The sequence below is a fragment of the Micromesistius poutassou genome (genome assembly GCF_964030765.1).
Source record: "Micromesistius poutassou genome assembly, chromosome: 7".
Classification (NCBI taxonomy): Eukaryota; Metazoa; Chordata; class Actinopteri; order Gadiformes; family Gadidae; genus Micromesistius; species Micromesistius poutassou.
In genome coordinates this window covers 5,043,711-5,069,075 of record NC_140277.1, presented here as the reverse complement: position 1 = coordinate 5,069,075, position 25,365 = coordinate 5,043,711, and the positions used below count along the sequence as shown (strand labels likewise).

General features: G+C 44.5%; 3 protein-coding genes across 5 annotated transcripts; 2 read left to right on the top strand and 1 right to left on the bottom strand.

Annotated features, from left to right (window-relative positions):
• Positions 1 to 239: 239 nt before the first annotated feature.
• dennd10 (DENN domain containing 10) lies at positions 240 to 3,282 on the bottom strand (the record flags this gene model as incomplete). Its single annotated transcript, XM_084470900.1, has 10 exons — positions 3,150 to 3,282; positions 2,995 to 3,049; positions 2,522 to 2,718; positions 2,323 to 2,402; positions 2,088 to 2,236; positions 1,861 to 1,972; positions 1,633 to 1,733; positions 1,044 to 1,151; positions 838 to 932; positions 240 to 407 (listed from the first exon to the last, which is right to left on the bottom strand). The coding sequence occupies exons 2-10, from the start codon at positions 3,038 to 3,040 to the stop codon at positions 240 to 242; spliced, it is 1,056 nt and encodes a 351-aa protein (XP_084327026.1). The 5' UTR covers positions 3,041 to 3,049; positions 3,150 to 3,282.
• An 839-nt stretch (positions 3,283 to 4,121) lies between these two features.
• eif3s10 (eukaryotic translation initiation factor 3, subunit 10 (theta)) lies at positions 4,122 to 15,716 on the top strand. 3 transcript variants are annotated; one of them, XM_084470874.1, is made up of 22 exons: positions 4,122 to 4,279; positions 4,719 to 4,909; positions 4,999 to 5,135; positions 5,327 to 5,490; positions 5,624 to 5,823; positions 5,973 to 6,181; positions 6,576 to 6,747; positions 6,870 to 6,974; positions 7,104 to 7,202; positions 7,339 to 7,455; positions 7,791 to 7,976; positions 8,248 to 8,595; positions 8,924 to 9,028; positions 9,131 to 9,244; positions 9,331 to 9,453; positions 9,584 to 9,737; positions 12,899 to 13,083; positions 13,197 to 13,309; positions 13,404 to 13,819; positions 14,061 to 14,193; positions 14,652 to 14,797; positions 15,337 to 15,716. In XM_084470874.1, exons 1-22 carry the CDS (start codon positions 4,231 to 4,233, stop codon positions 15,570 to 15,572), a joined length of 3,702 nt encoding a protein of 1,233 aa, XP_084327000.1. In that variant the 5' UTR covers positions 4,122 to 4,230; the 3' UTR covers positions 15,573 to 15,716. The 3 variants fall into 3 exon arrangements, with proteins under 3 accessions (XP_084327000.1, XP_084327001.1, XP_084326999.1); XM_084470875.1 differs by having other exon boundaries at positions 13,194 to 13,309; positions 14,073 to 14,193; XM_084470873.1 differs by having other exon boundaries at positions 13,194 to 13,309.
• Positions 15,717 to 18,535: 2,819 nt separating this feature from the next.
• On the top strand, positions 18,536 to 21,955 carry emx2 (empty spiracles homeobox 2; the record flags this gene model as incomplete). The annotated part of the gene is made up of 3 exons (XM_084470911.1): positions 18,536 to 18,926; positions 20,272 to 20,456; positions 21,788 to 21,955. The coding sequence occupies 3 exons, from the start codon at positions 18,536 to 18,538 to the stop codon at positions 21,953 to 21,955; spliced, it is 744 nt and encodes a 247-aa protein (XP_084327037.1).
• Between the last annotated feature and the right edge of the window lie 3,410 nt (positions 21,956 to 25,365).

Genomic DNA, 25,365 nt, shown 5'->3' with positions numbered 1-25,365 from the left:
CTAAACCAAAAGGAAAATTGTGATTGAGAAGAAAAATACATTATATTGCCTGTACTTGGGTGGAACTAAACCTTCCTTTCATAATTTTCTTTTGACCAGTAATAGCATTTAATCCTGCTCAAATAGTTGGTAATGGCACTGGTTATAAGACTCTGCGCATTCATTTAGTCCTCAGGACAATCCCCAGACAGTGAGAAAGTCCCGTCCTGTGATGGAGTATGTTGGCAGGTAGGCAGAGGTCATATTCTTAAGAGCATCTCCGCGGCCGCCAAGTGAAACAGGAAGTTTTCCGTGGCTGGGGGGAAGTGATGTTTCTTCAAACCTTCTACTGTTATTTTGGAATTTTCACACTCGTCCGCCAGTGCCATCAAGCTAGCAAGTATCTCTTTTGTCTTCGTAGAAATGTCCTATGAATTAAAAACGGGAAAAAAAAGTTTTTTGCAAAGGTGTGAGAAACGCAACAAATCAAGAATATGGAAATTATGTCAGGGCTCAGGGTTGAGCAGCCTACAAAACTCCAAGAGCTCTGCTTTTTTTCTTTGAGAATTGCCAATTTAACTTAACACAAAACTAAAAATGATCTATCTTCTGATCTATGACACAATAAAAATAATTAGATGACTGGAGACGGCTGGCCATTTTCAAATCATCAAATGTCCTCATGTTAATGCAGGCTCTGAGGTTGAACAGTGGAATCCATAGGTGAACTATTATGACTTCATGGTTAGTTTAACCAGTTTTTAACTAAAAACAAAGGCGATGGCACGGACGGCCATCCCCGCAACAATTACATGTCTAGCTGTTATTTCCTGTTTGATACCCTCAGCACATTCTTACCTTGATTACCTGAGCGTCTGTTCGCTCAGCATCTTCTGCTGATTGGACAATAAGCTGGCCGATGTCTTTATGAACCTTCCCCATAGCCATGGCCTCTGTGGCAGCCGAGTGGAACAATGTTAAGAGGACCGTTTCAGACACTGGTTTACTTGAAGATTCAAAGTGTTCAACTCACAACATTACATTTGAATGGATGTTCAACAAACCTTTGGCGGTGGGAGACACAGTTATTGTGCTGTCTGGGAGGTTCACGTACACATCAAATAGATCTGCCCTGTTGCAGACCTCTGGGTTGGTGAACCCTGCCACATATCCTAGAGAACACACATGATGTTGAGGAAAAGACAAGCAGACTGCCCTTTTTCATCGCCAACACAACCACCAAAATACTTGAGTTAGTTATAGTCTTTGTCAAGGTCACTTTTCTCCTCTCAATGCCCAAGGCCACCATTGTTGTCCAATGGCCTATTAAAAACATGCCAGGGCCTTTTTCATTGGGAGTGTTGGCAAGAAACAACACCCCAACAATCAATTACTTTTCCATCACCTTTTCACCACTTGAGTAAATGCATGATCCTGCATCGTTTTATGTTTGAAACAAGTCAAGGTATTTGTGCTGTGTGGCATGTTGGCACGCGACAATATAAAATGAAGTCCAATTTTTACCCCAGGAATTTTTTTTATTTTTTCATTATTTGATATGATGACGTGCACCTCAAAAACATTGACCCACCACAGGCCAAGGTGGGACAGCTACCACACCAAGTTGATGTCCCTGTCTGTGGGCTTCCTCACCTGGACACTTCCTAAGGTCGTCCAGCTCCATCTCTGTCAGGTGCACGTAGGGGTGCAGGATGGACCAGTCTTTCCTATGCCATGTAAAGGCGGGCAACACTCTGGGAAGACAGAACAATTTGATGGTGATGATCTTCCCCCACCCACCCTCCCACCCACCCTCACACAAGGTAGGCAATTTTCAAACCAGTCCTTCCATTTTCCCTTTATTCCATAACAAATAGTTACCTCGTAAACTCCAGCAGTGCTTCGATTTGGGGATGATGAACAACAATTCTTTTCTTCAGCATGAGGGCTGTATACAGGATAATTGACTCCATTCCAAACTGGGCCACTACATCTTAATATGGGAACATATTGGGAACCATAACGGAATGATCTGGATATCATGTCATTATTTTGACTTTCAGATCCTTCACACATGGGCAGAAACAATCCATTATTGTATATTTTACCTTTGATGGAACCTGCTAAATAGGCCCTCCTGACATCATAATTCTTGATAAGAAATGAGCCATTTTCATCGCTCTGGCAAATTCCTTTCGTTAGAACCGAAATGTAACCCTCCATCATTTTCACTGGACTGCCATGTTTGATATACAATCTGCAGAGAGGAATAAAAACACTGTTACCGCACAATTATCTTCTTGCCACCATGCAAAACAGAGGTATACTGAGTCTACACTTTACCTGCATAACACTCTACTAAATGCAGCATATTTCTCAGGGTTGAAGTCTTTCGTGGTAACAACTAGTGAGAAATGTGTGACCTAAGGAGGAAATACATAGAACAAATTAAAAATATGTTCAGCCACCAGGCATCAGATGACCTCATTAAACAGCTACAATAAGAGTCTATTTTGTAATTATTAATTATCAATGTCCCTACCTTCTTTAGGGCAGTAGGTTCCTGTATTTCCACTGTGGTAATATAGTACCAGGTCCGGCGGAACTGGCCAAAAACAAAGGAGTGGAGATCCCGTCCATCCTTGGTCAGGCAGCACTTGCTGAGGAGGATCTGTCTCACTTCCGCGGTGACAGAGGGGTAACACCACACCCACAGCGTGTCTCCATTCACGTCTTTCTCTAGTGTGTTAACAAAATAAAACCAAGTAAGCATTGGGAGCTTTTGGAAGATTTGTAACCATATCATCTATATTAACATAATGGTTGGGCCTGAGATGTTATGGGCAACAACTTCACAACAACCTTGCTAACCAGGAGCCACTCACGTGTATTCTTGGTCACACTGCTCTCATGTGATTTGATTTGACATGCCAAGGCGCAGAGCTAACGTTATTACAGAACGTTTTAGCAAGCTGAAAAGAAGAAACATATCGGACTGAAAGGAGAACTACTTACCGATTAGTCCGACGCTTAGCATAAGGTGCGCTTCAGATGCTGCCATATTCCATACCTGGAAAAATTGACAACCATACCTGGTTAGATACTTGAGGGAGTGAGCAGAGATCCTGCCCCTTATTCAGTAAATATGAGTGCAATGCAACGCTAGTTACCGTGTCCTTCGGCCAAATCACAATATATAATCGCGATGATTGATCAATGCTTGCTCAACACCTAATTTGAATGAACTTGAACAAGGGAAGTTATCTTGCGTTGTAACTGTCAGCAGACTTTGCTTACTTGTGCAGGTCGCTTCCGTTTTCCTTACTCGAGATTTTCGCTGGGAGGAGACACTGGTCACAACCAGTCACAGAGATGGCATTGTTGCACATGCGCAATACACGTTCATACCGGGTTGCCAGTATTGTGGTCGGTCACAAGATAGTAGACAAGTAATTATGAGTAATATTATTCCATTGCCAAAGAAAAAAAAGACAGACCGAGGAAGATACAGTATTTACATTAAAAATTATAATATACAGATATACAGGTATCATATACAGACCATATACGACTTTGACAAAGGTGTTCTGATAAATCGAGAAAACCAAGTATCTCAAATGATACTACTTCATTAAAGTAAAATAAAAAACATACATATATATTGGCCTATATATGGCCTATATATGTACTGTTCTTTTATATATATATATATATATATATATATATATATATATATATAGCAAATCAATAAATGCAATAATAGAGCACAGTTCCATTTCAGTGTTAGAAGTTGTCTTTATTTTCAACCTTCTCGGTTTCTAAAATCAAATCCACCTGCTTTATTCTAACAGTAGGTCTATATATTAACAAAAGAGGGTGGGGAAATATAATATATATAATCGTAATTAATATTTGTAATGAATGAAAAAAACTTAGCATTTACCCCAAAAAACCCACAAACGCTGTGTATGCTCAGCCAAAAGTTGTATATATGTCATTATTGCAAATATATCCATTCAGAACAATGCAATAGATGAATGTGTATTGTAACTATAAAGATGCACTTTGTGCAAAGCTGTATTAGGGGGCTTTTGCCTTTTGCATCTGGCAACCCTAGCTAGGCCGTTCACGAGGTTTTTCCTTTCTCGACTCCGTGTTGAAGCGGGTTACTGCCTGGCCCGGATGGACTGGTGAAATCGGTAAAATTCACCTAAGTCAGCCGATCCTAAGTTTCGCTAATACGCCACAGAAATGCCGGCCTATTTTCAACGCCCGGAGAATGCTCTCAAACGAGCAAACGGTAAGCATAGACCCTGTTGTAGAACTATGAAGACACCGGTCATTTAAGCTAGGTTAGCTGACGATAGCATCCTCGCTGTAGCACGTCGCTCCCAGCGGCGGCTAGCTAGCTAGCTTGCGTTGGAATGGCGTGGAGGCCATATTGCACACAGAGTCCTGCCACACAGCGGTTAGCAATACCATAGTGTTGAATGGGAACGTCAGTAGCCTTCCTCATTTAGCTTAACCTCAATTATTGAACCAATGATCTGCTCTTCAGTTGGTTTTGTTTAATAAGGTCAACTTTACACACCTGTCATTGTCCCGGCTTCTTTGTAAGATACGAGGTATTCTACGCTGACATGTCGATGATGTTCCCATATGCTCTACTCCCACCGGGTCACCTCCGCGGTCTTGCAATAGCGTATAGATGTTATACTAACTACAGTGCCTTTCTACAGAGTTCTTGGAGGTCGGCAAGAAGCAGCCAGCCTTGGATGTTCTTTACGATGTCATCAAAAGTAAGAAGCATCGAACATGGCAGAAGATCCACGAGCCCATCATGCTCAAGTACCTGGAGCTCTGCGTGGATCTCCGCAAGAGCCACCTTGCGAAAGAGGGCCTGTACCAGTACAAGAACATCTGCCAGCAGGTTTGAATGAGATAACGTGTCGAATTTGAAAGTCGCTATCTGGGTGGTTATGATAACACGCAAGGACTTACTTTTTTTTGTTGCTGTAGGTGAACATCAAGTCTCTTGAGGATGTGGTTAGGGCGTACCTGAAGCTTGCTGAGGAGAAGACTGAGACCGCCAAGGGGGAGTCTCAGCAGATGGTGTTGGACATCGAGGATCTGGATAACATCCAGACCCCTGAGAGGTGAGCCTAATGGATCATGTGCAAAGTAGCCATTTATTAATTGTATTATAGACTATAATGAAGCCATTAAAAATTGTATTGTGATAGAATTTTCGTATTTTATATATCTGACATGGTATCTGTATGGGAGCTAAGTCACATTGTGTATTTACGGGAGCTCATGTTAACAATGAGTGTTTGTGTGGCTTCAGTGTGCTCCTGAGTGCTGTCAGTGGAGAGGACACCCAGGACCGTACCGACCGTCTGCTGCTCACCCCCTGGGTGAAGTTCTTGTGGGAGTCCTACCGGCAATGTCTGGATCTGCTGAGGAACAACTCCAAGGTGGAGCGCCTGTACCATGACATCGCCCAGCAAGGTAGACCCACACACTGAACACATGAACACCTCTGCGGTTAACATTCAGTTTCTTAATAGGATTGTGAAATGTTCACTTCTAACAGGCAGCCTTTTTCAATCCAATGTATAAACAAGCTTATGTTTTCCCCCAGCCTTCAAGTTCTGCCTGCAGTACACCCGCAAGGCTGAGTTCCGCAAGCTATGCGACAACCTGCGCATGCACCTGGGCCAGATCCAGCGCCACCACAACCAGAGCACTGCCATCAACCTCAACAACCCCGAGAGCCAGTCCATGCACCTGGAGACCCGTCTGGTCCAGCTGGACAGCGCCATCAGCATGGAGCTGTGGCAGGTCAGTCCTCATACTTATTGTATAACCATCAACCACCATTAAATCCCCTCACTCTACTATCAGCAATATCATTTCGCCTGACCCCAGTGAAGAGGATTGAGGAGTGAGAGGATGTGTTGCTGATTCTGCTTGTTTCTTCCCTGGGTTAGGAGGCCTTCAAGGCTGTGGAGGACATCCACGGGCTCTTTGCTCTCTCCAAGAAGCCCCCCAAGCCCCAGCTGATGGCCAACTACTACAACAAGGTGTCCACTGTCTTCTGGAAGTCCGGAAATGCTCTCTTCCACGCCTGCACCCTCCACCGCCTCTATCATCTCTCCCGGGAGATGCGCAAAAATCTCACCCAAGAGGAGATGCAGAGGTAAGCATTGATCACATCTAGGGCGTCGTCAACCATTACTATTACTGCTCAAATACACTGGCGAAACTCATTTTCAGGGATTTGTAGTAATAATGTCCATTGAGCTGACATAAATCTGAGGCAGAAAAAAAAATCCACATTTACTCAATGCCATAGTTTGTGCGTATGGGTTTTTCATATTGGATTGGTTGAAAACCTCAAGATGAGGTCAAATTGTAATTCCAACAATTTTATATGCAAAAATAACTCATTCTATAGTAGTTTGTAAATAACTATCGGGTAATTTTTGGAGCTTCCCTAATCATAAATATATTTTCAGGGATGTATGGTCTGCATACTTGTTGTCCCACCATGACATGAATCAACTAAAGACCTGAATGTTCCCCATTGTTAGGATGTCCACCAGAGTCCTGCTGGCCACCCTGTCCATTCCCATCACCCCCGAGCGCACAGACATCGCTCGGCTGCTGGACATGGACGGTATCATCGTGGAGAAACACCGCCGACTGGCCACCCTGCTGGGCCTCCAGTCTCCACCCACCCGCCAGAGCCTCATCAATGACATGGTGCGCTGTTCTCCGCCACACAAGTCCACTGCGTCACTATGGTCGCCATGAGCCTCAGACAGACCATCCTTTACACTGAATACGTATCATGGACAGAATTTGAATCCTTTCATTGTTGACAGGTGAGGTTCAACCTGCTGCAGTACATCCTACCAGAGGTCAAAGAGCTGTACAACTGGCTGGAGATGGACTTCCACCCCCTGAAGCTGAGCGGAAGAGTCACCAAGGTGGGCAGCCTAAGTTGGTAGAAGCCATGCGTTCTAAACCTCTCCTGTACTCTAGTCTTTGGATCATACCGTTGATGGTATAGTATTTGAATGCACGGTCTGTTATTAAATACAGTTTCCTCAACACAGGTGTTGAACTGGGTGAGGGACCAGGCAGAGAAGGAGTCTGACCTTCAGCAGTATGTTCCTCATCTGCAGAGTAACACCATCCTCAGGCTCTTGCAACAGGTAACCTTACCCCACTACTGTACCCTCTCTTTCAAACATCGCCCCATACCTACTCAACCAAGAAAACCTTGTTACAGGTCCCCTCTCGACTGTACACAGTCTAACCATATCTGCTTTTCTTCGACATGCACAATAGGTGGCCCAGATCTACCAAAGCATCGAGTTCAGCCGCCTGGCCTCCCTGGTGCCATTTGTAGATGCGTTCCAGCTGGAGCGCTCCATTGTGGACGCCGCCCGCCACTGTGATCTGCAGGTACGGTCCAATTGAAACAGAGGCGGTGTACTTGTATATTAAACATGTTGTACAAACTGACGATAAGACAAATGTTTTGATGTTTTAACAATCGTACCCCTATAATGGATGGAATCCTATATATATATATATATTTTTTTTTTTATTTTTTATCAGGCTTAGTTATGTGACTGTCAAGAAAACCAGTGCACTTATTCGTACATATATACATCTATCTCCATCTCTAGTCCGTGGTGAAGTGTTACCCAGCGGACCTTAACATTAATACCGAATCGTGACTTTATAGTATACGGTTATACCCCTAAGAAAAACGATATCCATTTATTTTACTTTAGGTTCGTATTGACCACTCCTCTCGAACTCTGAGCTTCGGTTCGGACCTGAACTACTCAACCAAAGAGGACTCCCCAGTCGGGCCCTTCCTGCAGAACATGCCATCGGAGCAGATCAGGAATCAGCTCACTGCCATGTCCTCCTCCCTAGCCAAGGCCATCCAAATCATCAGGCCTGCCTCCATCCTGGTGAGTACCCGTCCTGCCCTCTCCAGGACACTGTCTTATCCACTGTTCACTCACTACATGTTCCCATGCTGGGGCCATTTGTAAGACAACAACATCTGTCATCCCTTTTTAATTAATCTTTTGTTCGCCTTCCATTCGTTTTGTTAAAAAATACATGAGGAAACTCAAACGTCCAAACTGACCCACTCCACATGTGTACATCTTAAAGCCTTAGGGTTTATTATCTGGTCTGTGCCTGACTCTGGCTTCTCTCTGTGGTCCCCCCCTCTAGACCGAGCGCGAGGAGCAGAGCCAGCTGGCCATCGCCGCCTACCTGAAGAACGGTCGCAAGGACCACCAGCGCATCCTGGCCCGCCGCCAGACCATCGAGGAGCGCAAGGAGCGCCTGGAGAGCCTGAACATCCAGAGGGAGAAGGAGGAGCTGGAGCAGCGCGAGGCGGAGCAGCAGAAGGTGCGCAAGGCGGAGGAGGAGCGCCTGCGCCAGGAGGCCAAGGAGCGGGAGAAGGAGCGCATCATGCAGGAGCACGAGCAGATCAAGAAGAAGACTGTGCGCGAGCGCCTGGAGCAGATCAAGAAGACGGAGCTGGGAGCCAAGGCCTTCAAGGACATCGACATAGAGGTGGAGTCACTTTGAACAAGCCTATCTGGGCATCATTATCCCCGTCGTACCAACTCGGATGAAGTGATTGAGTCCTGTGTAGAGCCGAACAAATCCAAGTCAACCACAAACACTTTTGTGCATTTACAGTTACTCATTTAGCAGATGTATGTGATAAAAATGTTTGTCAATTCCAAGTGCTGCACAAGGCTAATGCAAACATAACTACTGGACAGACTGCAGAGTAGCTATAGGACTCATAACACAAGGAGGGTTACATTTTTGCTTTGTATATATTCCGCAAGTGCTCAGATGGACTAGCATCAAACTAACTGTCAAATTCGTACAGGATCTGGAGGAGCTGGACCCCGACTTCATCATGGCCAAACAGGTGGAGCAGCTGGAGAAGGAGAAGAGAGAGCTGCAGGAGCGTCTGAAGAACCAGGAGAAGAAGGTACGCTGTCCGCCATCATGAACCTCTCCTCTGGATCATGAAGGTTGCTTGGACTACCGCAGGGAACATTAAAAAAAACATTATGTGGGTTGCTCCGTCTAGATCGACTACTTTGAGAGGGCCAAGCGACTGGAGGAGATCCCTCTCATCAAGCAGGCCTACGAGGAGCAGCGCATCAAGGACATGGAGCTGTGGGAGCTGCAGGAGGAGGAGAGGGTACGTCTCCTCACAGAGGAAGTGCAGCTGTGGCGAGCGGCCGTGAGCCTGAATGTAACCGTGACGATGCGTGTTCTCCCCCTCAGATCAGCAACATGAAGGTGGAGCGGGAGAAGGCTCTGGAGCACAAGCAGCGCATGTCCAGGATGATGGAGGACAAGGAGAACTTTGTGTCCAAGATCACCGCAGCGCGCAGCTTCATCTACGAGGTAAGGACCCAGAAACCCCCCCGAACGGTCCCGTCGTCCAGGAGCAAGCGCTCCACCCTACAGCCTCCTGGTATAAAGCTTGTCCAACGGTCATCAATAAAAACCAATATTAAATTTTTTTTGTCTGAAGGAAAAACTCGCAGCATTCCAGGAGCGTGTGGTGGAGGAGAAGAAGAAGCGTCTGGAAGACAGGAAGCGGCAACGCAAGGAGGACCGCCGCACCGCCTACTACCGCCAGAAGGAGGAGGAGGCCCAGCGCATCCACGAGGAGTCTCTCAAGAAAGGTGAGTGTGGCGCCTGGTTCGCTCAGTACACATCCCGCCCCCCGCAGGATGCTCTGGATTATCCAGTCAACGTGCAAACGTCCCTCAATCGTAAAATCTAGAGTCTGCTAGATTTTAAAGGTAGCCAACCATAACAATCCTCCCTTCAATGCCAGTACCCCATAACGGGGGTAGCTCGCTAGGTTTAGCATTAGGTCTGCCTGGCATGGGGGAGTACTCTAGTCCTGCATAATGAGCGCACAGGCAGAGTGTGTGCAGGAAGGTACACAGATTGCTGTCCGGATGTAAAGAACATTTAAACAAATATGAATTTAAAATAAGTGGCCTACCATAGCTTTAATCAGTTAATATTGTGACGTTTTTTGTTGTAGGGTTGTATTTTTTGTGTGGTTTAGCGGTCCATCATTACTTTTAAAATGATAGTGGCCAGACAGAAATCAATATAACATTGACATTTGTAGCTTACATTTGTGTTTTTAATAATTTAAGTTCCCACACTTTCCAAAATATTGGAAAGGTTGGTTTACAATAGACTTAATAACTATCTCAACAAATTGAACATACTCAGCCCATCCCAGTATGGCTTCAGGAAAAAGCATACTACCAGCATGGCGATTCTTGATCTTATCGAAAAGACCAATGATGCCATTGACAAGGGGGGATATGGTATCGGTGTATTCCTAGACCTTTTAAAGACTTTCGATACTATCGATTTCACCATTCTACTGCACAAATTGCACCATTACGGAATTAGAGGTCAATCACTGAACTGGTTCAAGAGCTATCTGCACCAGAGGCAGCAATATGTAACTAGCCACGAATAGACATCACAAACACATTAAATATGGGGTCCCACAAGGTTCCATATTGGGTCCGCTCCTCTTCATTATCTACATAAATGATCTGAGAAATTCGTCAAAGACCCTCCACAAAGTAATCTTTGCAGACGACACAAATCTGTTCTTATTCCACAAAAATAAATCTGAACTTCAAGAACTGCTCAACAAAGAGCTTCAGAATGTGAATCACTGGTTCAAAGTAGGGATGAACGATTTTGGAAATTAATCTGATTGCGATTTTTTTCCCCTCAATATTGCGATTGCGATTTAATATGCAATTATTTTTTCAAGGTCCTCTTCTCATGTATTTTTCAACAAAAAATCCTCATCCTGGTGCTCAATGTGTTAAATGCATCAGCATTTTTATGTGTTTGCCAGCATACGTTCTATGTGGGCGTCTGCCCAAATATCCAATAGACATTCCGTCTCCTCTTTGCTCCATGTTGAGCCACGACTCATTTTCACCCGACGGTCTGACAATGTGCTGTTACCAGGCACGTGTACACATCTAGGGGTGCTTGAGCCCCTGCCCTTTTTGCCTCGTATTAAAAAGTGCCCTCTGAGTGTTCTTCAACAATCACGCCCGCAATAGTGCTCGTCCACGATCGAACCCCCCCGTCAACAACAGCGCTCATCCGTGATCCAACCCCCCGGCAACAATTCGGCACCTGCCCCTCAAAACTCCTGTGCACGTCCCTGGCTGTTACCGATAATCAAACAATAATTCCCATAATGCGCACGGCTGAGCGGGTGCCTGTTACGTCCAAAGAGGCGTATGCTTTTTAGAACTGGATCGGACCGAGGTGCGTTCGCTTTCACATCTCAAGCGAACCGAGACCACCTCTTTAGCGAGGTCTCGGCCGGCTGATTTGGTGCGCTGAGGTGTTTGTTTTTTTTCAAGGCCGACGAGGCTGTGATCGAAATGCGGGGCAGTTGCGCAGCATCGTCTTTTTTATAGCCAAAATAATTCCACACAACTGATGTGCCGCCCCTCTTTGGTACCAAACTTTCAGCTGTGCACTCTTCTGATGAGCCTGAGGCCATTGTGCAGCAGGTTAAAGCGTAGCGTCTCTCCCTGCCTGCACTGCTTTGCTCCGCTCGGCTCACTCGCAAGTCACGTGACCAATCAAATCGCAGCCTTTGCGGTTAGAAAATCTTGTTTTGTCATATTGCGATATTATCGCAAATGCAATTAATCGTTCAGCCCTAGTTCAAAGCAAACAAACTATCCCTGAACATTAGTAAAACAAACTACATAATATTTTGTCCCAATAAAAAACAACATAACATCGAGGACCTTAACTTTCAGATCAATATTAATGGAGACGAGCTAAAGAGTGAAGACAACTAAATTATTGGGGGTTCTCATAGATGACTGCCTAAACTTTAAATAACATATTGACCACCTTGTGAAACAACTATCAAAATATGTTTGTCTGTTCTTTAAGCTGAGACACCTGCTTCCTCACGCAACACTACTTATTCTATACAAAACTCTTTTTGAACCTCACTTAAACTACTGCAATGTAATATGGTGTAACACTTACCCCAGTCATCTAAAAAAACTGGAAATTCTCCAAAAAAAAAAATCATTCGCGCTATATCATGGTCTGATTTCAATGTCCCAACCCGTCCTATTTTTGCTAGCTATGGTCTTTTAAGACTCACTGAATATAACATATTTCACAATGCTTGCACTATGTATCAGGGTGTCTCGGGCTTGAATAGTAGACTATGTGAGCTTGTTCCGATCTGTTATCCCCAGCACACCCACCATACCAGAAATACGCACATCATTACAGGGAAACAACAGATTAAAACGCACTGGCATGAGTGTAGTGTGCCGGGGACCTCAGATCTGGAACAGGCTTGATGGAAGTTTGAAAACCTCAAGCTCTATTTTCACCTTTAAACATAACCTCAAGAAACAATTGTTAAGCCTATATGTCTTTGTGATGTCTTTTTATTTTATTTTATTTTCTCGCCTTGTATGTGTAATGTCAATCATCATCCTTCAACCTCAAGAAATAACTATTAATCACATGTATCTGTTAACTGATCTGAGATCTACCACTATTTGTAGTATGGATGAGATGTATGTAATGTATTATATGTAGGCCACACCCCCTTTTTGCGTTTGTCATGGCCCCCTAGCATAAGCTTTAGGTAGCTTCTTTTGGACCAGTTCACATGCATGGACACTTCTTGTCCCATGTCCACGAATCATGTATTTGTATGTGAATGAATTCAATTCAAAAAGTCTACCTGACGATTCAAAAATAAAAAATCATCATGCCTTTTTCTTATTTCTTCCCCTCCCAGAACGAGAGGAGCGTGAGCGCATTGAGCAGGAGCAGCGCGAGGAGGAGGAGCGCGAGTACCAGGAGAAGCTGCAGAAACTGGAGGAGCAGGAGAGAAAGCAGCGTGCCCGCCAGCAGGAAATCGAGGAGCGTGAGCACCGCCGTGAGGAGGAGAGGCGCGTTCCAGAAGAGAAGCCGGCCTCCAAGGTTCGCCTCTCTTAACCTCACCGTGTCCCCTTCCCTGGCGGGCTTTTAAAATGAATGTCGTTGGTGTCAATTGGCACGGTGGCTCCGGAGTTTCACCGATTTGCTTCCAGCAGGACTGGGGTGACAAAGAGGAGAGTGCCAGCACAGGTGGCGGCGGCGGATGGAGGAAACGCACAGAGGGGGGCGGGGGCGGAGACTCAGAGTGGCGCCGTGGGGCACCTGAAAGGTGCGTTGATATCTCGTCCGTCTCCTCCGGCGTCAGTTGCGGAGCGTCCAAAAGAGGGGCCCCGAGCCGACTCATCTGCTCTCTGACCCCCTAGGGAAAGGAAGCAGGAAGGCCGCGAAGACGAGCGGGATGAACGCCCCATGCGCCGGGGCGCCGACGACCGCGGGCTCCGCCGGGGCTTTGACGACGAGCGGCCCATGCGCCGCGGGGCCGACGACGAGCGGGCGCCGCGGAGGGCCCTGGACGAGGAGCGCGGGCCCTGGAGGGCGGCGGCGACTGAGGAGGATCGCCCCGCACGGAGAGCGTTCGACGAAGACCGCCCGGCCCGCAGAGCCTTCGAGGACGACCGGGGCCCGCGCAGAGGCGGCGAGGACTCCAGGGGCCGCCGGGATGACGACTGGGGCCCCCGGAGGGGCGGCGACGAGGACCGTGGCAGCAGGAGAGGCATGGACGACGGGCCACGTCGGGGCGCAGATGACGGCACGCCCTGGAAACCCCTGGGGAAACCTGGTAGGGACAGGGCGAGAGTGGACACCTGCACTGTCATTCTACTGCAGCCTATTTACTCGTAATACTAAAGGGAATATTGGATTATTATTGGATGTTAATTCTGGTCCACTCCCCCCAATCGTAAAACGTAGCTCTTGTCTGTTAATTCTATCGCTTTAATGGTTGCTACAACCAATCCACTAGAGGCTGCTCATGGGAAAACGTACTTGGTTTGAGATGTATGGTGGACTTACAGTTTTAGTTGTACCTTCAGGAGGGGGCTGGCGAGAGCGGGAGAAGGCCCGGGAGGAGAGCTGGGGACCACCACGCGGTGGAGGCGCTGACGACACGGAGGCCGAGGAGAAGCCCAGAGAGCGCCGCCCACCGCCACCAAGGTAGGCCCCGCCCTCGATGGAATCCTCATCCTTGTATCGCTGGCCACCCTTGGTGGGAGCTTAGTACAAGGAGTCCTTCCCCACGTCTTCTGCTGAGAAGGTGTGCAAATAGCACATGCTCTTACCTTATGCCGGCCTACAGGTGAAACTGGAAAAATTTGAATATCGTGCAAAATCGTTAATTTATTTCAGTAATTCAACTTAAAAGGTGAAACTTCTTTTTCAAGCCTTTATTTGTTATCATTTTGATTTTGATTATGGCTTACAGCTTATGAAAATCCAAAATCTCAGAAAAGGTTCAATATTGTGAAAAGGTTCATTATTGTAGGCTCAAAGTGTCCCACTCTAATCAGCTAATTAATCCAAAACACCGGCAAAGGGTTCCTGAGCCTTTGAACGACGCCTCAGTCTGGTTCAGTTCTATTCTCACTTTTCAAGTTTCCCCTTATATCCTCCAGAGAGGAGGCCAGCGCCTGGAGGCGAGGCGGCACAGAGGAGACCAGCAGCTGGAGGGGACGTGGCGAGGAGCCGGAGCGCGAAGAACGCCGCGTCATCGAGCCGCGGCGTGAGCGAGAGACGAGGCCGGCACCCAGAGAGGACGAGGGTGAGCAGTGGTTTCATTCGTCATGTCGTCAAGAGGACATGCACATAGGCTTCCAATCTGTGGGTTTACAGTAACGTACATGTATTAGGGCTCTTCAATTCACCTCACCATGTCCCACTGGATTTTGTCCAACTGGATTTTGAACATGACCAGAAGGGCTGTGTTACCACAAGTGACCACTGGATGTCGACATTTCCTTTGGTAAACTGCTGTGACGTAAAATGATAGACTTCCTCTGCCATGGTGTGAAGGCTGATTCTGACTGCCATGAGGACACTTGCATGTTGGCCCTCTCTGGTCTTAAAGGTTGCTTTAAGTTGTTTTAACCTCTTTAGAGTCAGACTATCAGCAGTGGGAGCGTTGTTTATGCATCCACCTTTATCCCGTCCACATTACTGATGGAATGGGTTTTTATACTGAAATCTATTTCAAAATGAAATGATGAATGTTCCAATGCTAAAAAGGTATATTGTATTGTCACAGTAGCAGCTACATCATATGATGAAGGCCTATGGTTCATTTACCGCGTGCTTCCCCAGGAAGCCTCTGGCGTCGTGGTGGAGACGAGAAGAGAGAGGAGCGGGAGAAGCCCAGGGAGCGGGAGGCCGAGGGAGAGAAGGCTGCATGGCGTAGCAGTGGAGGTGGCGCCGCCGCTCCTGCTGCGGCTCCTGCAGCTGCTGCTGCCGCTCCTGCTGCTGAAAAGGAGCCCCAACGTCCCGTCAAGAAAGAGGAGGCCCCCGAAGACGACGACGGCTGGACCACCGTCCGCCGCTGAGCCCCCCCCACCACAGGGCGGCCGGTCACCGCTCCACTGCTCACAGACGACCTTCCACGGCCCCCCTGTGACCCGGGGCCTGCTGGCAAACTGGTGGCACAGCTTTTGTACAACCCCATTCTCATTATGATTACTTTGAGTGGTACATTTATTATAGGCGTTAGTATTTCCAGATGTTTTTCTTTGATATCTCTCTCAATATATATATATCTATACATATATATAATAAGCAGATGATTAAGAGTGCAAGTTTCAGCTTTCCTGTGAGGATATGGTTGTGCAACCCGCCATTACATCAGTTGCTTCACCTGTGAGTTTGTCATGGAGTTGCCAATCTTGTATGTGACTGTGACTGCCCCCCCCCCATGTGCGCAGAATGATTATTTAATTGGATTAAAATACACCACAAAAGGAAATTACATTGTAGCGCTATAATGGTTTAACTTGTTTCAACTATGGACATGTTACAACTGTGGAATTGTAGTACTTTTCTGGTGATGGAATAAATCCAACACCAAGTTTCTAATCTGAATTAGTATATTGCCTGTCATCTTGTGAACTTCATAACCTCTTTAACTGGGATTTCCATTTTGGTGTGCATGATTAGACTATAAAATAATTCTCCAAATCCGTGGATTGGTTCAATCTTATGTAGCATTCAACTGTATGACAAGAGATTGAATGTATACATGATGAAGCCTTTATTAATAAAGCGGTTTGCTCACCAATGTTGTCCAGTTTTGCTTTTTTTTTTTAAAGTTTTAGCAGTATATAAAATTGTCCTTACGTCTGCATTTACGTTACTAATCTGTCCGAACCTTTAGCGGAGATTTTTTTTTATTCGACTTCAGCGGCATTGTAAAATTGGAGTGCACTTTGATCTTGTGTCCACTGGATGTCGCTAGAACGCCATGGACGTAGGACATCGACTTGTAAAGGCAATGATCTAGTCATTAGATGCATATGATACCTTCTCTGCCTAAAAATGACGTTGTCAACTTAAATTTCATTAAATTAGATCCATCAATAGGCTATAAATACATACATTTTTATTAAGGGTCTAAAAATCCCCTAGAAATCTCACATGGCTGATATTGAACCTGCCAGATAACCCTCGAGGCTACTGACGGCATTTGTAGGCCTATTTGCATTTATATAATTATAAAAATAATTACAAAAATGTTCAATTGAAAAGAGAAAAACGGATCATTTATGATTTCTTTGAAACAAATAAACACGTTCAGCATTTTATTTTCTCAAACGATATTGATGGTCACCGACTTAAAATTGATGGGCCTAATTTCTAGTAGGGAGACCCTTTTTTTTTTGCCTATCAGAATATATATTTATATATTTATATATAATTGGATTATAAAGGCGCAAAGATAATTAATGCATAAATATATTTTACAAACTGTTTTTTTTTTGTTTTATACATGCTCTACCATTTCATATTTGTTACAGGTCCGAATCTGATTCTATTCATATGTTAGATATTCTACGATAATATAATATAATATGCCCAATGCCAAGTCTGAACACCTGGCATATACGGCAGGTCGGTAAGATATTTGGTTTTGCACGACGGCAAAAACAATCCAACAAACCACGCCTATTAATTAGGCTACTCCTGTTATTATGCATTTGTGTTAATGATTGTTATATTAGTCTGTGAAGGCTTTCGAGCAACACACAAAGACAATTTGTCAAGTAGCCTACAATTTAGTGTTGCAGTCTTATATTCCAGCTGCGTTTAAATAACTCCACAAGACACCAATGGATTCTGGTCAAGCATTAACACAGAAATTAAGAATAGACTTTGTATTAGCATTAAACAAATATCTCAAGGTCGTCATAATTTTTGCTGACCTAAAGATGAATACAAAATAGCAATGAGAAATTAAATAAATACAATTAGACATGACAAGTCCCGATAATAAAATAATCAACCTGTAATTTAACATATTCATATAGGCCCAGCATTGTGTGTAACTCGCGTTTGACAGCAGAACCACATGCCATGGGACTGCATCTGCGGATGGAGCAATATTGCGTTGTTTGCTGTAGCCTATATGTTTGATGTTGGCCTATTATATAAAATAATGTCAAACTCGATTTTGCTACATTGTGGTAAAACGGATCACGTCCCGTTTATCAAAAACACTAATAAAACATTCTCTCCGATTTGGTAATATATAAAAAATATAAAAACCGAAGAGAGGTCTGGACTGCTGTTTCAAAAACATGAAGCTGTGAGAAATTACAGAAAAACAAATTGGGTGCAAATTATCCTGGGGGCTGATTGGCAATGTATGCTATGTATCCTCAAATAGATGAACCCAGAAATACCGAAATATTGTTGTTTATAGTCCTTATAATTAGAAGAAGTCGTATAGCCTACACTAACCCTATGCCCCCCCCTCCTCCTCCAAGTCGGAGTCTCATAGGCCTTATCGTTGGACATAAATGCAAACGTAAGTACCTCGAGTAGCTTTTCTACTGGTTCAGCTGAGTAGGTGAAATGTTGTGAAGATGGGCTTCTGAACGAATCCGTTCCCTTTTTTGCGCGAGTCCGCCTCTCCGTGCGCGTTTCTATTGACGCACTTAAAGCCTCTTCCCTCAACCTTAAGGGGAGTAGAAGCGACCAATCACCATGCCATTACAGGCTTCAGAGGAAGCTGTTTATGGGACTCCAGCACTAATTAGGCTCATGAACTAACAAATCGGCTGCACAACCGGTACGGGGGAAACGATCACATCCATGGATTGTCTGGAGTAGTCCCACTTTTACTGCGATTTGCTTGTTTTTGGGGCTTTCTGTATCGTCGCGTTTTCCTTCCAAACTTGTGCTGCTGAGAAACTTTCCTCTCGCGGGTGTGCGTGTGTGTGTAGTGGTGGAGTATTTCAACGAGGAACGACTGCAACACTTCCAACTTAAGCTGGGGAATCTCGACCATCAAACCATGTTTCAACCCACACCCAAGAGGTGTTTCACCATCGAGTCTTTGGTGGCGAAGGATAATCCTATACCGGTGTCGAGGTCCGAGGAGCCCATCCGACCCGCCGCTCTGAGCTATGCAAACCCCGGCCAGATGAACCCCTTTCTGAACGGCTTTCACTCCGGCGGCCGGGGCGTCTACTCGAACCCGGACTTGGTGTTCGCCGAGGCGGTATCGCATCCTACAAACTCGGGTGTACCGGTGCACTCGGTGCCCCCTCCCCACGCCATGCCCGGCCACCCGCTCTCCTCGTCCCACAGCCCGCACCCCCTTTTCGCCAGCCAGCAAAGGGACCCGTCCACTTTCTACCCCTGGTTGATACATAGATATAGGTACTTGGGCCACAGATTCCAAGGTATGTTTGCGATTTTTTTCACCTTGTTGTTTTACACAAATTCGAATAATCGATAGAATTCGTGCACTGTTGGTTTTATCAACGCGAGGGTGGAATTAAATGAGGCCTGAAGTAAATATAATATGAGCCATAGTGATGGTCGATTTATTGTAGGCTACATTGTATTAGGTCTATTTATTTCTGGCTAGGTCAAATGGCACAGAATCCATCGATAAAATTGAATTATTGAGTTTGAATTTTGATTTAAAAAAAGAAACGTTCAATGCATTTAGTCAAATACAATACAAAAAACGAAAATGGTCTGATAAGGCATAATCGCCATTTGTTTGAAAACGCAATAGGGGATGTCCACGGGACTAAAATTGTTGTTTCCTATGTGTAAGCCTACTGTATTTTTCTAAATTATAAACGTTTTAATACATTTTTCCTAAGTAAAAATGAGCCCTAATTTAAATGAACGAATGAATTTAAATGAAGTAGGCCTATAATAGTATGAAAAATAGTAGGCCTATGAAACCTTTTTTAAATGGAATTCAGACCGACCAATAACCCTGATGTGTGTGCGTATTAAAACATCTAGGCCTATTCATTTTAAAAGGCCAATTTTCATCGGTATAATTTCTAGGCCAATTATTTTTTCAACAACAATTTCTGTATAGTAAAATAATGACAATACTGAGTGGACCGGATCTAAATTGTCTTAATGTAGGCCTACTGCATAGTCTTTTTATATTTACCCAGTGGCGGCGCACTGTGTTTTAGGCCTTTATACTTTCATCAGCCAATCTATTTATTTACTATAGCCACTATCGATTATTTAAAAAAATAATGAACACCTCTAGTTTTAACACGTTTGTCTGCACGCTCGTATCCCTGCACAGATACGTTTTTAGTTAGAGGAGACATATTTATATTTAAAACGGGCATGTCTTTTATCAATCAAGGTGGATGTCAAATGTGTTAGTCCAAATAAATGATGTATCGCTTCCATCATTTATATTTAAAACCCAATTTTAAAAAGTGTTGACGTTGTGTGATTCTACACGAATGATCTCCGTTTATTTCCTCGGTTTGGGCAAGCGGCGGCTGTGCATGGCGTGTGTGTGTGTGTGTGTGTGTGTGTGTGTGTGTGTGTGTGTGTATGTGTGTATGTGTGTATGTGTGTATGCGTGTATGTGTGTATGTGTGTGTGTGTGTGTGTGTGTGTGTGTGTGTGTGTGTGTGTGTGTGTGTGTGTGTGTGTGTGTGTGTGTGTGTGTGTCTGCAGCTATAGTGTCTCGTCAGGCAACATGAGAACACACACATGATGCTAATGAAAAAACCCTTGGTGTTGGTCGTTTTTCAGGTAACGAAACAAGTCCAGAAAGCTTCCTTTTGCACAATGCACTGGCGAGAAAACCCAAAAGAATCCGCACAGCCTTCTCCCCCTCGCAGCTCCTCCGGCTGGAGCACGCGTTCGAGAAGAATCACTACGTAGTGGGGGCCGAGCGGAAACAGCTCGCACACAGCCTCAGCCTCACAGAAACTCAGGTGAGAGAGCCGCCCAAAGCTTCATCCGATCACCCGTCTGCGTAAATGTGTGTGTTTTTGTATTTGACGGTATTGTCAACGTCTCGGCCTGTTATCGTTGCAGAGGTGATTGTGTGTAGGCCTTTAATGTCGTGATGGGCCTTCATCTGACCCAGGAAAAAATAGTTTGGCAATAGGCCTACGTATTATTTTACTTTGTTTCTTATTATTAAGAAAATATTTTCCTAAAGAACCAAACCTGAATATCTTTTTTTTCTTTTTTTGTATTTGATTAATTAATGAATCGTTTGTTTGTTTTGAAATTGACTAGTAAAATATTAAGATAGCCTTTAAGATAGATTGAAAATAGAAATTGGATTTAAAAAAATCGCACCTAAGACCTATAGGCCTACACGTTGTCGGGTGCTGACTTTAGTGGGACTGAAGCCCAGAGCCAGTGGATCAGGCCTGCCGTGGTGTAAAGAAGGGGCTCTGCATTGAGGAGGATGTTTCTGTTCAAAATGGAGGGTGATTAACCAGTTAACCGTTTTATGGGACTCGTAATACAAAGAACAAGACGATGGTTCAATGGATTCTCCGTAGAGCTCATATTTAAGAGCGCGTTTGAAGCGGCGCGCCTGTGGACCCTGTCCCCGTCTATTGTCCCCCGTGTCAGCAGCGGGTCTCTCAGAGACGGGGGCCCATAGAGCCGCTGAAGGGAGAAATGAACCATCGCCTACTTCAATTAGCCCAGAAAAGACATATTAAATACAACTGAGTTGCTACGAAGACCTTCAGGGCGTTGTTAACAAAGCCTACAGAGCGTTGATCGGTCTGGATGATGCAGGCCTAATGTCCCAGGCCATTGTCATATGTGTCAACATCTTTAAACGTGCCGAAAATTAAGCCTCAACGGACAACTGGAAACTAAACCTAAACGCTTTATTTGTTTCATTCACATAGCCAGTACAGTACATCAGCCCCATCGATCAGCGTCACGTTTGGATGGACCAGTAGGCGCACGTTTAGCGCACCAGTCAGTATTATACCAGCGGTGGCCAGTATTGCGTTTTTATGCGCAGGCCTGTGGCTGCGTCTTGTTCATTGTGTTCTGCGTTGTTTTGATGTCAATTGTGAAATCTAAATGTGTAACCTACAAGCTCACTGAGATCTTGTATTCTGTAGGCCTGCTTGAACATTAGGGCATTAGTCAGTGTAAGCACACTGGATAGCGCACGTCGGTGCGCGCTGTTTAATCTCCATTAATGACACAGTGTTGTTTTTTTTGCTGCGCACATTTTTTAAATATCCAATAATGACACGGTATTTGTTTTTGTGTTGTTGTTGTTCAGGTAAAAGTGTGGTTCCAAAACCGAAGAACAAAGTTCAAACGGCAGAAGTTGGAAGAGGAGGGCTCCGAGTCGCAGCAGAAGAAGAAGGGAACGCATCACATCAACCGCTGGAGACTGGCCACCAAACAGGGCAGTCCTGAGGAAATAGACGTCACTTCGGACGATTAAAAAGAGGACAAACTTTGACCTGGGACAAGCAGCATCGTGAAGGATGACATGGATATAGATGCTGGGAAAAGACAGTGAGAGGGTACAAAGCCAATGTCAGAATTCAGACGTGCGGAGGTCGGCAGCTGCGGGCGAGAGGTCCTACCGGTGGCGGAGCTGTCCCCACAGGAGGGGCCCGTCCCACCGTAGGCCATCACAGTGATCGATCCACCTCCCTGACCCCCCTCCCACGCACCCTCCCACCACTATACACGACCCCCGTCAACAAACCCAAATTTGTACTCCAATTCACATTGGACATTTGCACTTCTGAAGGTTTTTAAAAACGTTTTCACTCAAAAAACCAAAACACAAAACTGTTTTTTTTGTAAAACTTGAACTGCATGGTAGAAGTTTTCCTCTGGTAGTTGTTTTAAATTGACAAACTTCTCAAAAAACAGTTTTGTTTTTACTCTATTTTCAAACTGAGAGATGTTGTGCTTTTTCCTTTTTACAAAGTGTGCAGTCTTTAATTAATAATTCTCGTGTAAAAGTGATTGTGAAAACATGAAGTAGCAGTGCTGCGTTATAGTGTTTTAAAGAAAAGAGAACAGAAAATGACAATTCAAAAACTTTATAAAAGTTTATCACACCACAGATTACAGTACGTAAATGAAAAAGGTATACGGTCATTCCTTTAACCTAAAGCTTTACCAATCCGTGATTCTGGCCCGGGCCGACCGGCAGGACTCGACCCTCCCGTGAACGTGGCCCCAAGGACTAACTGAGAGCTTTGGCCCCCGAGGCGAGAAAACTCCAAGCACTGAGCCTATTCCATGTACAGAAATACTAAAAGTTAATGTTTCTGTTCAACCTTCTTTTACAGAATGTAAATAATTTGTGTATGTGTTAAGTTTGCTACAATTTTAACACAAAGTATACTTCCAAGAAGTATGTAATTGTCAATATTTTGTCAATAAAGTTTTATCAATATGTTGCGCGCAGCTTAAGCATATAGGGCTTTTGATTTTAGGAGGGTCTCGATTGTTAAGCGACTTTTAAATCGGCCATCAGCCTGTGTGAGGTATTCTTACAACAAAAGATAGAGCCTACTTCAGCTCTTAAATTGTAATCTTCACACAAACGAGTGTCCTAAAACGAGCAGATATAAAAGTCCACCAGCCTAAAGTCACTGTCACCGTTTAGACCTGTGCCTGAAATCTGGGGGTTTCTGTATTTTTAGGGGGGCGTTTGTTTCTCGTTCTGATAGACAGGGTTGGTTTTATTTTTTTCCAGAGCTAACGTCTAGCCTGCTCCAACCACAAAGAGTCCTACAAGCTTTTGTGAAAGTGCAAATCAGTTTAGGCAATTATCATGCGGGTAATATGAGGGGGAAAGGGGATGCATTGCCCAGTGGTCCGCTCTAATCTCTTAATCCATGCATCCAAGGGGTTCGGCTGGACATAATTTAGTACAATCTGACTACCCCTCACGATGTGATAAGGAAAGGTTGCAATGTGCCACAAAATAGGATCTTTGTTGAAACCTTGTCTTGTCTACTTCGTGTTTTAATTGAACAGCCAAACGGTTGCAATATATTGGAGTATCGGCTAAACAGTGCTATAGGTGATACTAATAATACAGATGCACAGTGTTAATTATTATTATGTTAAGTAAATTAACTCCTTAATTAAACTAATAAATACACCTTAACATAGACTGAATATTCATTTTGTACTCATAGCTCATTCAAAGAGGAAAAAATATTTTTTTTTTCAGAAGACATTCAGAACATTTGTCACGCATCGAAATATGTTTTTTTAATTATTGTTTTCTCGTTGGTGCGCGTGTGTAAACCCGGGTAGGGGTGGGCGCTGGCGGGACGGGGCTCTTATAAAAACTATAGGGAATTTCCTATCTGTCTATACACTATAACCGCAATAAAAAATCTTTAGAGAATACCATTAGCTCTGGAAAAAAACCCTAAAAGCTTTATTACAAACCCAGCTTTGAAATAGGGGGATTAGAGGACTGAAAGGGTCCCACAATAGTTAGAAGAAAAGGTTTCATGCTAATGAGGTTAATGCCCTTTGTATCTCCGGACTCCACAACTTCATTACTCCTATCTCCCGCAACACCGAGCGGCTCAGAGCGCCCAATCCACTCCAGCTTCTCCCCACCCAGCCTAAAGAAGGATTTGATAGCGGTCCTGTTCAAACTAGATAATTATATCTTTTCAAGTCGGAATTAAGATAAAGAAAGTGCAGTGAAGGCGGTGAGCCTTGATCCGCTGCACAACAAATTTGGCGCACTTTCCGTTCAGTGCGCCTCGGCGGAGCAGCGGGGAGCTCCCTTATTAACAGACGCTCGTTTAATACTTGTGCTAAATGTTGTCTTTACTTTGTTTGCTGTTTGTGCATGGATGTATATATTTTGTAGGTTATTAATTTTTTGCCGAAATTCATTTTGTATAATTGCAATACTTCAAGGCCAGTCATATGCATAACAAGAACAATTATTTAAAAATAGAAGAAATCCTAAATCAATGGGTTTATAATGCAAATTGAAAAACATTATTTTTACTGACTCATGCCTTTATGGGTCTGTTAATCTAATGTCAAACACAAGAATGTTATTCTAGTCGTCCACTTAATGTTGGTTCCATGAAGTCGGTTTGAGGCTTAAACGTTGTCGCCCTATAGCTTTTATGGTCCATTCAAATCAAACAATGAGTCAGTGTCGGTGCAGGCATCGGTCGGAGCGTCTGCAGAAACAAAGCCTACACAAGTTTGGACACAGCGTGGATGTGAGATGTGTTTTGTAATATGGCCAGGGTTGTTGTTTGTCTTGTAGGGCCTCTGCAACATGGGGAATACTAAAAAGTGAAAAAAAAAAAAAAAAAGAACAATAATTAAATTGGGATGTAAGGTTTAAATCCGACGGGCGGGATTTTATGCACCAATGAACGTTAAGGGCCTCACAACAGTGACCCGCTTATCTTAACCTTAAACTCTGCGCTTCCATAGGCAAACGTGTTGAGAGCAAGGAAGCGATCAATCAACACGGTTTCAGGATTGGTGGCTGAGGAAATTAAACGAGACAATAGATTAGTGGCCAAGTTTATAATCCTAGATTATGTCGCGTTTAGGGGTGGATAGGCCCACACTGTGCATATGCGGACCTGACGTTAGTTATACAAGCCGTTTGGTGATCGTATAGCAACATGAAATGATTATCCGAGCAGAGTATCCGAGTCCATCATATCAAATGACCTCATTGACCCAAAACCTCTAATCTGCAATTAGTAGGTATAATTACGCACGCTGTACACCGTCATGTGAATGCTTATGTGAGCAACTCGATCGGAGGCCCAACACGTTATCACTGAATAGTTCACCTCCGCACTGCAGATGGTTCAGGGGAAAGTTGGT